Source organism: Microcebus murinus, chromosome 1 (genome assembly GCF_040939455.1).
Source record: "Microcebus murinus isolate Inina chromosome 1, M.murinus_Inina_mat1.0, whole genome shotgun sequence".
In the NCBI taxonomy this organism is placed as follows: domain Eukaryota; kingdom Metazoa; phylum Chordata; class Mammalia; order Primates; family Cheirogaleidae; genus Microcebus; species Microcebus murinus.
This window is the reverse complement of record NC_134104.1, coordinates 102,505,934-102,519,662: the sequence shown is the minus strand read 5'-3', so window position 1 is coordinate 102,519,662 and position 13,729 is coordinate 102,505,934. Positions and strand designations below refer to the sequence as shown.

The following is a 13,729-nucleotide window of genomic DNA, read 5'->3' as shown; positions in this document are numbered from 1 at the left end:
TGCTAGGTAAAGATCAAACTTCATCTTTTTTCAATTGTTCCAGCATCATTTGTTGAAAAGACTATTTTTCCCCTATTGAATTGCCTTGGCACCTTTACCTAAAATCAATTCATTATTAATGTAAAGGATTATTTCTGGATACTCTATTCTATTCCATTAATCTTTATGTCTTTTCTTATGACAATGCCACACTCTCTTGAATACTATAATTTTTAGTAACTTTTGAAATCAAGAAATGTAAGTACTTCAACTTTCTTCTTTGCTTTGTTTTCGCTATTCTGAGTTCCTTGCATTTTCATATGAATTTTAGGATCAGCTTGTCAATTATAGAAAAAAAGTCTGCTAAGATTTTGATAGGTACAGCATTGACTATGTAGATCAATTTGGGGAGAATTGCCACCTTGAAAGTATTGAATCTTTCAGTTCTTGAACATGGTATGTCTTTCTATGGGCATCTTTAGCTCTCTCCGAAATGTTTTGTTTTCTTGCGCTTTTATTAAATTTGTTTCTAACTATTATTCTAAAAAGAATAATATGTTATTATGAATTGGATTGCTTAATTTTATTTTGAGAATTGGTCATTGCTAATGCACAGAAATGTTAATAAAATTGTTTTTTGTGTATGGATCTTGTATCCTGTGACCTTAATGAACCCTTTATTAGTTCTAGTATTTGTGTGTGTGTGTGTGTGTGTGTGTGTGTATTCTTTAGGATTTTCTACATAGAGGAGTTTACCAATACTCCAAGTTATTTTTCCTCTATTCATTTAGTTGTATTTATCCTTAAAACTCTCAATTTTTATTCCTACTTCTAGGTGGTTAAACTCTAGAGGAATCCTTACTCTTCTGCTTAGGCTCATCGGTGCTGTTCATTTCTTAGTAGCTGTTCATCTTGCCTCATATTTCACAGAGAAAGTTAAGGTTACCAATACAGGCAGATTTAGTAAACCAGATGATGCTTAAGATTCAGAGTTCTCACTCAAGATTTTCTTCCAGGGTTCTGAGAGGGCTCCTGGTGATAGTGATTGTTTAGTTGTAACTTGTTAAAAATTCTCTTTTCATTCTGATTTTCCGTGTAGCTCACTTCTGATGTCAGTTTACCATTTGAGTAGTCACAGGTGTTTGGAGGATCCAAGTAAGGGAAAGTTGACTTGGGAGTACACCAATATGATTGCCTTTTGGAAAAACATTTTAGAATGCTTCAATAAAACAAGTAATAAGTTACACTAATTAGTTTGGATATGTATGAATTTTTTTAAATTAATAAACTAAAAGCAATAATATGAACAAATTAAGCAATAGAAATTGTTCTAGCATAAAGAAGCAAATTGTAATAACAATTTTTTTCAGATTACATCAAAGGAAATTTGTTAATAGAAAGGGATAAATTTTTAATAAAAGTTCTTAGATTATTTAATAAAACAATTAAGAAGAGTTAAATATTCAAATACACTGAAGAAAGATTTGATTCTTACTTATTTGACAAAAACTACTAGCATCATTGAATATAAAATAAAAATCATAATATAATTCAAGGAGGACACCTAGGATAAACTGGTTCATGAGTTTCATTATTTCAAGGACAATTTAAGATTAGCCACTTTCCAAAAGAACTTGAAATGCCAAAATCCTATATTCATATATGAGAAAAATTTGATAGGGATTTCTCCAAACTTGATAATGCTAAATATTTACATGGCTTTACAAAAAAAAGACCTATGTAGCCAAAATATCTTACTAAACTATTATTTTAATAATAATAAAGCAAATGGCCACACAAGGTGAAAAGCTATATAAGGTTTATATTCTCTCCACATAAAGTAATATTATAAAATGATTGTCCTAAAATTATAGTCAATAAAGTATTATAGAGCTGTTACTTACTAAAAAGTTTTATTGCTTTTCTGTATTTTGCTGTTATTGGAATTTATCAACTTTAAAATTTTATTTGTAGTGATTTTTCTCATTCTATAAATAATTATGCACTTTTTAACCTAATCTTATAGTAATAATTTTTCTTTTTTCTTTTGTTTGGAGAAATCATATAGATTTAGATTCCACAAAACTTGGATCTGCTCTTAACTAACAAGCTTGAATTTTCTATTTCTTGCCTTTCTCTCTTACAGAGGCATCTACCTCTATATCCAGTCTTTTCTTCTGTTAAATATCCCCAGCTGTCAAATAGGCCCCATCCCCATGTGTACAGCCTGGTTTTAGCAGCTGCCTCCCCTGAGCCCCTTAATTTGACTTAGTTCTCAGCCCCTGTCTTCCTGCCTTATCGGAGTCTTCTTGGATCTATATCAGGCTTTCCAACCTCACTTTTGGTTCCCTTGCTTAAGTGACCTATTTGAACTCTTTCTGTGCCTTCTGAAATCAACATTCTCCTTAGCTCCCAGCTCTGTGTGCTGATTGAGTCATCCTTAGCACTTCTTACTTATTCATTCCTGCAACTGATAAGGAATCTGTTTTATTCACTCCTACATTCATTCATCAATGTTTGTTGAGCACATACTATTAATATGCGGTCGACATTGTGCTAGATGCTAACAAGATTGTGATGAATAAGACAGAACTTCTGCATTATATATCTTAGTCTACTTAGGGACGTAAATATTGACAAAATAATTACACTTTCATGACTTCAGTCATCTTTTCACTGATAACTTGTAAATTACTGTCTGCATCTTGCTTGATTATTAAGGAAATTATAGCCAGGATATCTGAAGTAATAAAAATCACCGAGATGACAAAAAGCATGTGATTAGTTTAAGCTGTGGGATTTGATGAAGCAGAACACTAAATCAGTCACTTTGAATGGTTTTATTATTACCCCCAAATTTTGTGCTTGTGGAACCATAGTATGTAAGAAGAATGCTAAGAATCTAAGATCTCATTTAGGCTCTATGACTAAATTGCTTTGACATAATTTTCTTCACTAAATGTTTGCTGTTGGATTAATAAAAAAAGATTAATAGAATAAATACATATGAAGATAATTAGCTATCTTTCTTTGTAGTTAAAATGGCAAAATGGAAATGAGTTAGAGTGACCATATGCCTTAGTCTACCTGAGATATTTCCAGTTTATATCTGTTGTCTCAGCATAATATGAATAACACCCTCTTTTTTTTTCAGAGTTGTCTCCAGCTAGATAATAGGTTATATGGTCACTCTAAAATCACATTTTTAAGGAATATTTTTTGTTATGCTTACTGTTTTTAAAAAATCCTATTTTTTATTACTTTACAGTCAAAGATTGTCGGAGTACAAATATTTTTGGAATAAGACTCTTTCATTACTTACTTTTACTAAGAGAGAACTAATGAGTATTAAAGATGAAGTATATGATAATTTTCAAAACTGGACTTCACTGAAAGGAGAAGTTTTTCTACAAATTAAATCTATAGGTGAAACAGCCTTGACAGGTTTGTTATGTATATATAGAACATAATTGTCATGTTTGGTAAATGGTACATCTTAAGTAGTGAAATAATGATATTTTATGTGATGGGAATTAGGATTGACTTCTTAAACCTGTTACCAGTTGGGAGACTAGATAACCATTAAGATCTATGCTAACCCCAAAATTTAATAATCATTGTCTGATCTAAGATAAGCTATGATACATCTATCTTGAGCTGTGGACAAGACTCGTTATTACTATTAAATATACCAATTTGTATTTTTAAAACTTTTCTTCTTTTATTGGCTGAGCAGCTCATATTAAATCAGCTTTCCCACAGATAACAACCATCAATTCTGGACAAAATAAACATTTGAGAGTGACCCAAACCAAGCACTTAATGGAGGGGTGTCAAAAATTAAAAGGAGGCATATTAGTAAGTGAAAGATGCCAATCTAAAAAGGCTACATACTGTATTATTCCAACTATACAACATTCTGGAAAAGACTAAACTGTAGAATAGTAAAAAGATCCATGATTTCCAGGAGTTCTGGGCCAGGAAGGATGAATAAGTGGAGCACAGAGGATTTTTAGGGCAGTGAAACTATTAATATTTTCCATGATACTACGATGGTAGATACATGTCATTAGACATTTGTCAAAATCCATAAAATACACAACACCAAGAGTGAACTATAATGTAAGCTATGAATTTTGGGTGGTAATAATATGTTAATGCTGATTCATCAGTTGTAGCAAATGTACCACTCTAGTGCAGGGTGTCAATAGCAAGGGAGGTAATACACATGGGGATGAGGGTATATGAGAATTTTCTGTACTTTCAGCTCAATTTTCCTGTGAACCTGAAACTGCTCCAAAAACAGCCTATTAAAAATTTTTTTAGAAACACTGAAAGAAAGATGTAACAGTAGGTAGATTCCTTTTATTTATTTTTTATTTTTATTTTTATTTTTTAGGGTAGATTCCTTTTAAATTTTTTGCGGCTGTTGGACTGAGGGCAGGGTACAGTTTGCTTCATGCAGGGAAGCCGAAATGCTGATAGAAATCTATAGTATTTTTGGTCCAAAGATTGGAAGACAGAGATCAAGGCAGCTTTAGCCTCTGAGAAGTGAGAAGATATCCTAGAAAAGTGATCCCTGAAATATATGTGCACAAAGAAGACTCTAACAGCCCATGGAAAACTAAAATAATTGATATTTTAGCTATCATCTACCCCAGGGGAAATAGGAAAGAGATTTAGTAGTTTGAGTTTGGCTAAATTAACTGCTGATTAACATAAAACAAAACAAAAAGTCAATACTTGTTGAAGGAACATAAAAGAATCCAGAGTCTCCATAACACAATATGCACAATGTTCCGGATACAACCCAAAATTACTTAAATAGGAAAATATGGCTCATATCTAAAATATAGACAGTCAGTAAGAGACCAACACTGAGTTGACCCAGAAGGGATTATTAGCTGATCAGGATTTTAAATCAGCTGTTATAACTGTGCTCAGGACATAAAGGAAAATGTGCTAGTAGTGAATAAGAAAGAGAAAATCTCAGTGAGAAACTATTAAAAATGGGAAATTAAAAAATTAAAAAATATAATACTGAAATAATTCAATGGATGGACTTTTATAGCATATTGCATCTATAGAAAAAAGAATCCGTGAACTTTAAGATAGATCAATAGAAAGTATTCAGTTTAAAAAGATAAACATAAAAAAAAAAATGAACAGAGCCCCAGGGTCCTTAAGAGAGAATATAATGTACCATCAGTGACAAATATGGGTAAATTTAAAAGACTTTTTTCCTTTGAGTTTAAAAAGAATTTACATACTTATTTAAAGCAAAGGATATTATATTGTAGAGTTTATAAAATATGTCAATATAGCATGTGACAAGTAGAGCATAAAAGATAGAGGGAAGGGGTAAATGGATCCATTTGGTTATACTTTTTTTGTATTTTATGTGACATGATGGAATATTTATTTTATTTATACTAAAAAGCTAAGGATGTATAGTATAATTCCTAAAGCAACCACTAAAAGATAAAATAGAAAGATATGTAACTAAAAAGCTAATAAATAAGTTAAAAGATAACTCTTGGCTGGGAGTAGTGGCTCACACCTATAATCCTAGCACTCTGGGAGGCTGAGGTGAGAGGATTGTGTGAGCTCAGGAGTTTGAGACCAGCCTGAACAGGACCAAGACCCCATCACTACAAAAAATAGAAAAATTTAGCTGGGCATGGTGACATGTGCCTGTAGTCCCAGCTACTCAGGAGGCTGAGGTGGGAGGATCTCTTGGGCCCAGGAGTTTGAGTTTGTGGTAAGCTTTGATGATGCCACTGCACCCAGGGTGATAGAGCAAGACCCTATCTAAAAAATAAATAAATAAAATGTTTTTAAAATTTAAAAAAGATAACTCTTTAAAAAGTATTCAAATAATCCAAAAGATGGAGGATTAAACATCACCTGACTCATAAGATTTATTACAAGGCTACAGTAATCAAATCAGTATAGTACTGGCATATGGATCAATAAAAGATCAATGGAATAAAATAGCCTGGTAAATGACCTCTACTTACATCATTTGACTTTTGACAAAAGCACCAAAACAATCTAGTAGGAAAAAGAAAGTCTTTCAACAAATTGTGCTAAAAACTACATACCCATATGGACAAATAAAAAATACCTCAACTCCTACATCATACATAAAAATTAATTTAAGATAAATCATTAAGCTAAATGTAAAAGATAAAACTATAAAACTACTAAAAGAAACAGAGCAAAACATTTTTATGATTTGATAGCAAATGGTTTCTTGGCTAGAACGCAGAAGAACTATAGAAGAACAAAAATTGATGAATTAGACCTCAAGATTAAAAACATCTGCTCATCAAAAGATGCCATTAAGAAAATAAGTAGATAAGTCAAAGAGAAAAATATTTACAAAATGTGACAAAGGATTGTTGTGCAAGTTACATAAAGAACACCCACAAATCAATAATAAAAGGACAAACAGTCCCATCAAAAATAGCCAAAAGATTTGAACAAATATTTCAAAGAGAGGATATACAAATAGCCAATAAATATGAGAAAAAGGGTTCGATATTATTAGCCTACCTGATTGGTTAAAATGAAAAAGACAACAGAGATGTTAGTGAGGAAGTAGAGCAACCGGAATCCTCATACAATTTGGTGAGAGTGTAAAATGCAGCAGCCACTTTGAAAAAAGATCTGACAGTTCTTTATTAAACTGAAAATACATCTATCCAATGACCTTGAAATTCCACTTTTTGGAATTTACCCAAGAAAATGTCCACAAAATACTTATAGAAGACTATTCAGCACCTTTATTCCAGCCAGATTAAAATGTTCTAAAACTGGAAAAAGCCCAGGAGTATATCAATAGGAGAATGGATTATCAAAAAAACAACTGAACACATATAATGGAATGTGTAATGTACTACAGATAATGCAGTAACCTGGATAAACTTTGGAAATATTGCGCTTCCTGAAAGTAGCCTTACATAAATAATGCATATTGTATGATTATATATATCATGTTCTAGAATAGGCAAAACTAATCTATGGTGAGATAAAAACAGAACAGTGGTTGCCTTGGAGGACAGGATTGACTGGAAAAGCACAAGGGGAACTTTCTGTGGTGATGGTAATTCTCTGTTTTCATAGGGGTTTGGTTTACACAGCTGGATGCATTTTTCCAAACTCATCTATTGGTGCACTTGGGATTTGTACATTTCTTTGTGCATGTAAAAAGCATTTCAAGTAAAATGTAAATTTTACTTGAAAATAAGAAGAAATATATATAAATATTAAACTCTAATCTGTATGCTGAAGTGTTTGGGAGAGAAGTATATTTATATCTGTAACTTACCTTGACATTCATTAAAAAGAAAGATAAATGGATGGATAAACTGTTTGATAGATAAATAGTTATGTAATAAAACAAATATTAATTGTAATCTTGGTGATGTGTATATTTATGTTTTCTATACAATTCTTTTAACTTTTCTCTGTTTTTAAATTTTCATGACTAAATGTTGGCAAAAAGAAATCATTTTAAACCATGAAACTTCAATTTCACTTCTTAAGAATTTTATCATATAACATGTGCCTTCAGAAATGCAGTTGTATATGATGACATCCTTTTGAATTTTTAAATTAACTTTAAGAATTAAATTTAGACAAATAGAGAAATATTATAACAACCATGTAAAGTATAACTGTATTATTAACTGTAGCAGGGAAAAGGTTCCTCTGACACAGATATGCAGATGCTGGAAGATGGAAGTCCATAGATGAACATTGAAAGTCCAAAGGATATGGGTAGAGCAGTGACAGTGTCTCCTACAATTAATAATATAGTTATACTTTATATAATGTATTTCATCATGCAAATATACTCTATGCATCATTTCCATTATTTGAACATTCATATATGTCTTTTTGTGGATATATGTTTTTGTTTCTTTTTAGTAAATACCTAGGAGTGGGATGGCTGGGCCATATGGCAGGTTATATTTAACTTTATAAGAAACTACCCAAGTTTTCCAAAGTGGTTGTACCTTTCACATTTCTACCAGCAGTGTACAAGAGCTCTATTTGCCCCACATTCTTGCCAACACTTAGTATTGTCAGTCTCTTTAATCATAGTCATTGTATTGTAATATGTATAGAAGATGTTAATCCACATTTCAAATTATCTCATTTATAATTTTCTCATTTTTGAGTGTCTTATCACATCTCATTATAGAATATTTACCTCATAATATCAGTAACAATGAACTCAATACTACTAGAATAGAAGAGGCATCAACTCTACCAGTTTTTGTTTTCATTTGTTTGGCATAATTAATATTTTCTGTAATTCATGTTTTATTTTCAGGAATCTTTTAAGCCAATTGTCCATTTTAGGACTGTAATTTTTATAAAACTACATAGCCAGAAATGTAGCTGGCTATGTGTGCTATGACACACATAGCAGTATGTCACAAACACAGAAAAGGAAAGAACAAGCAAGAACACACTGACAACCCCTCTGTGTGGAGGAACAACACTCCTCTCTCAGTAAACCTCACTCAGTATTCTCCCTGAAAGTCACCCATGGCCACGACTGTATGATATATAGAAAGAGGGAAGCACTTCAGGTTTCTGAAGGGGAAATTGACTAACAATCTCCCAGAACAAGTAGCTGCTCCTTCTTGTGATTTAGGTCTTAGTTCAAATTCATGTCCTAAAAAGATTTTTGCTGACCACCCTAGTTAAAGTTGCCTTCCCTTACACTTCTTCTCTATCCCAATTTTCTCTTTCATTTTCAATAATATTTATCACTGTCAGAAATATTCTTATCCATTTGACTTATGTGTCTACTATTAGTTTCCTCCTACTAATCTCCCCAGAGATAGGAATTTTGACTGCTGTACTAAATGCTGTATTCTTAGTGTTTTAAGAGAGTTGTGCATGTCACATAGTAGCTAGTCAGTGAGCTTTGTGAAATTGAAATGGAAGTACAAGTACACCCAAATTTTAATAGTAAGATTCCTGATAATCTTTATATTCTTTTTTTAAAATCTGAGTATTTTCTAAGGTTTTTTGGGTAATGTTTATATATTACTTCTATAATCTGAGAAGAGATCAGAGTCTTCATTCTGAGCTACACTTGCCTGAAAGCCAGGAACACATTTTATGTGGGTTATTATCAGTAGTACAATTCTTAATCAGATTTTTTTTTTTTTGAGATAGGGCCTCACTCTGTGGCCAGAGCTAGAGTACAGTGCATCATCATAGCTCACTGTAACCTCAAACTGCTGGGCTCAAGTGATCCTCCTGCCTCAGCTTCCTGAGTAGCTGGGACTACAGCCATGCAACACCACACCCAGCTAATTTATTTTATTTTTATTTTTTGTCGGAAAAGGGTCTCACTGTTGCCCAGGCTGGTCTCAAACTCCTGGGCTCAAGCAGTCCTCCCCTCTTGCCCTCCCAGAGTGCTGGGATTACAGGTGTTAGCCACAGCTAGGAGACCAAAAAACATATAGACCTTCACTGTCCATTAGGTTAGCTACCAGCCACACATGGCTATTGAGCACTTGAAATATGGCTATAGCCTCTTTTTGAAATGATAACATTTTAGATATATGGAGTTAAATAAAATGCACTGTTAAAATTAATGTTACATGTTTATTTTTACATTTTAAAAATTTTATTTATTTTTACATTTTAAAATTTTATTTAAAAATTTTTTATATTTTCAATATGACTACTAGGAATTTAAAATTATAGATATGGCTTGCATTATACATATTACTATTGGACATTACCAGTATGGGTATATAACTTATTGCTTTTCTCCTAAAAAGGGGAACAAAGTTAATGTTTTGCACTAGTAATTTTTTAAAAATCTGTATAATGTATAATTAGACTCATAAAAATAAGCTTAACTAATTTTTGACAAGGATACACAAGCAACTCAATGGAGGAATGATAGTCCTTCTAACAAATGTTGCTAGAACAATTTAATATCCTTAGGCCAAAAGGAAAAGGAAAAAGAACCTTGACCTAAACCTTACATTTTATACAAAACTTAACTCAAAATTGATTGATCACAGTCTTAAATGTAAAATATAAAACTTTTAGGGAAAAAAAAAAAAAGAAAACCTTTGGGACCTAGGATTAGACAAAGAGTTCTTAGATTTGAACCAAAGTATGATACCTAAAAGGAAAAATTGATAAATTGGATCTCAGCAAAATTAAGCATTTTTTTCTCTGTGATAGACCCTGTTAAAAGCATGAACCAAAAAGCCACAGACTGGGAGAAGATGTTTGCAAGCCACAAATACAACAAGGCATTTGTATGTAGAATATGTAAAGAACTCTTACAACTCTACATTAAAAAATCCAATCAGAAAATAGGCAAAATAAATGAGCAGAAATTTCACCAAAGATGATATATAAATGGCAAATAAGTACATGCAAAAATGTTCAGCATCATTAGCCATCAGGGAAATGCAAAATAAAACCATAACAAAATACTACTACACATCTATTAGAATGTCTAAAACTAAAAAGACTGACTATACCAAGTGTTAGCAAGGATCAGAGAAACCAGATTACTCAACATTGCTAGTAGGGTGGTAGTAGCAAATATTCAAATGAGGACTTTGAAGCCCAAAGTGGAGAAGGGTTAAAATGAAGTTTAATGTAATAAAACAAAAAAAGAAATAAATAAGAAAAAGGAAAAAAACATTGCTAGTAGGAATGTAAAATGGTACAGCCATTCTAGAAAATAATTTTATAATTTCCTCTAAAACTAGAAATGCATTTACCGCATGACCTAACATTTGTATTCTTAGGCATTTATCCTAGAAAAATGAAAACCTATGTTCACAAAAAAAACTTGTATTTATATATTCTTAGCAGCTTTATACATAATAGCCCCAAACTGGAAACAACTCAGTGTCATTCAATGGATGAAGGACAAACTGTGCTATATCTGTACCATATAATACTACTTAGCAAAAGAAGAGAACATATTAATACATGCAACAACTTGAATGAACCTCAAGGAAACTATGTTGAGTGAAAACAGCCAATCTCCAAAGCTTACATAATGTATGATTCTAATTGTATAGCATTCTTGAAGTAACAAAATTATAGATGTAGAGAACAGATTAGTGGTATCCATGGATTAGAGATGAGTGGTGATAGTGGTAGGTTTGGCTATAAAGGGGTAGCAGGAGTAAGATTCATGATAATAGAACAATTCTGTGTTTTGACTGTGGTGGTAGTTATATGAAGCTACACTTGTGATAAAATTGAATGGAATTATACACACTTTCTCACATAACTGAAAAAATCTAAATAAATTCTATGGATTGTACCAATGTCCATTTCCTAGTTTTGATAATGTACTACAGTTATACAAAGTGTCAACATGAACAGAAGTATGGTTAAGGGGAGACAGAACCTCCCTATACTTTTTTTGCAACTTCTTGTAAATATATAATTATCTTAAAATAAAAAGTTTTTTAAAAATCTGTGTTGTGTTTTTTGATTCCTTCATTTAATCAATCTAGTAACTGAGGCTTTTTTCCTATTATTGTAATAAAACTTTGTAAAGTCTTATAAATTAATGATCACACTATGTAACATGAGAATGCCTTGATAATAAGGTTATATAAAGAGATTTCCTAATGACATAATGACCTAACAATTTTAAATTCACTTGACTAAGATCACAGGACTAAAACCAAAAGAAAAATTTTTATTAAGGTAAAGAAATTGATTAGATAAGATTAGTACTAATAATGGTACTTGCACTAGCTCAAGAATTATGTAATAGCACTTACTCTAAAAGCTAAAAACATATATTGGCTATAAACTTCCATAATATTGCAAACATTTTAAATAACAAATATTCTAAAATATAGTGTGATGAGCTGAATTGTGTCCCCAAACTCCCACTCAATTCATATGTTGAAGTATTGAAGTCCTAACCCCCAGTACTTTAGAATGTAACTGAATTTGGAGATAGGGTTTTTAAAGAGGTAACTAAATTAAAATGAGGTCATTAGGGTGAGCCCTAATCCCATCTGACTGGTGTCATAAGAAGAGAAAGTTTGTACTCAGACACCAAAAGACACCATGTAAGACATAGGGCCGAGAGAGACCTAGAACAGGTCCTTTCTTCATTGCCCTCAGAAGGAACCAGTCTTGCTGACACCTTGATAAACTTGTTGCCTCCAGAACTGTGAGAAAAAATTTCTGTCACTTAAGCCACTCAATCTATTGTACTTTCTTACAGCAGTCCTAGCAAACTAATAAATAAAGTAAACCCCATTCACATTTTACAATACTATTTAGCTCCTTTAAAAGAGTTGCATGTTAAAATTAGGTTTGAAAATCCAGGTACAATACAGAAACAACATTCCTAGAAACAAGCATTGCTTAATATTTTCTTGCTGATAATGTATGCTGAATATTGAACAGCAGATGTGAGTGAAGTATTTCATATTCTTCTAGTGAATGAATATTGTTTTATGTAATCAATATTTTTAAATTTAAATATTCATAGATTAAGTTTTCTTAAACCAGAGCATACTTATTTTAGTAAAAGAACTTTCGGATAACAAATTTTTTACCAAGGCAGAATATTTATCAGGTGAAAAATCAAATTTGCTTCCACTCCCAAACTACTATTGACTAAATGGCTCTTGAACTTTTAAAATTCAAATCCAGGATTAGGCTTAGAAATGTAGTCCACATTTTTCAAAAAATTGATGAAATTGGGGATAAAGTAGGCCTATTTGCTTATTCTATTAAAAATGTTTCTTTCTTTTGGATGTATGTTTTAACTGTCTAACCTACTCTGACATTAAAAAATATGGGGCTCAAAATGCCTGCCTCTGAAATGATGGCTGAGATAAATACATATTCAGGATCTTCAACTAGTGGTATATTAGAAACTAATTTAGAAGCTTTGCTCAATACTGCCTTTATTCATTTAATAGGTATTTGTTGAGCTCCTCTTAATTCTAGGACATTGTGGTAGAAATTATGGGGGGAATGAAAACAAGTAAGATATATGTCTGGCCTAAAATAATTTATACTTCAATAGTAGATCACATGTATGCATGTGATCAGTGCAGTACAAATGGTGCAAATTGTTGTGAGTTCCAGGAATATCAAGTTCATGTCCAGATCCCGTCAGAAAAGATTTCTGCGCAGAGGTAGCATTTGAGCTGTGGTAGGCTGAATGTGTGAGGATAGGAGGACCTTTCTCATGGAGTGATGCTGAGACAGGGAAGGCCCAAGGTGGGTATTATACAATGACAGGGATAGGTTGACCTGGTATGGATCATAATTTCTGAACCCTAAACTGGGACACATGATTGACAAGTATGAAATTGTATGAAGGCAAAGGTAGAAATGAATCTTTGGCACCAGGAGTGCCATAGGTATAGGAATGTTTAGTTTGCCTAGGGCAAGTTAACTCGCTTCCATTGAATTTACTTTTTCCTTACTCTATATTAGGAATGTTGTAGCTCCTATTAGTTTTGAAATCTTGCTGTACTTTTCCATGTGTTAGAATATATTTTACAAATAAATTTGTATTGCAGGTTTTTATTTTCATGTCAGTTAGAAAGTCACACTGACATGAGTAGTTATTTTAGAGTATAGTGTACATTAACAGAGTCAGCTTGCTAACCTAAGCAGTGCCATTTTGGCAAATGATAAATAGGTGACAGCATGTGTGTGCTTCTCTGCAGTGTCAGTCTGACTTAAACACAGACAG

General features: G+C 32.2%; 1 protein-coding gene across 1 annotated transcript in view; it reads left to right on the top strand.

The window, feature by feature from the left end:
* Window positions 1-13,729, top strand: part of LEKR1 (leucine, glutamate and lysine rich 1) — a 185,005-nt gene that overhangs the window by 71,943 nt on the left and 99,333 nt on the right. The window contains exon 5 of the mRNA XM_076004425.1: window positions 3,248-3,423. Within this exon, the coding sequence (XP_075860540.1) occupies window positions 3,248-3,423 (176 nt within the window). The remainder of the gene's footprint in view (window positions 1-3,247; window positions 3,424-13,729) is intronic.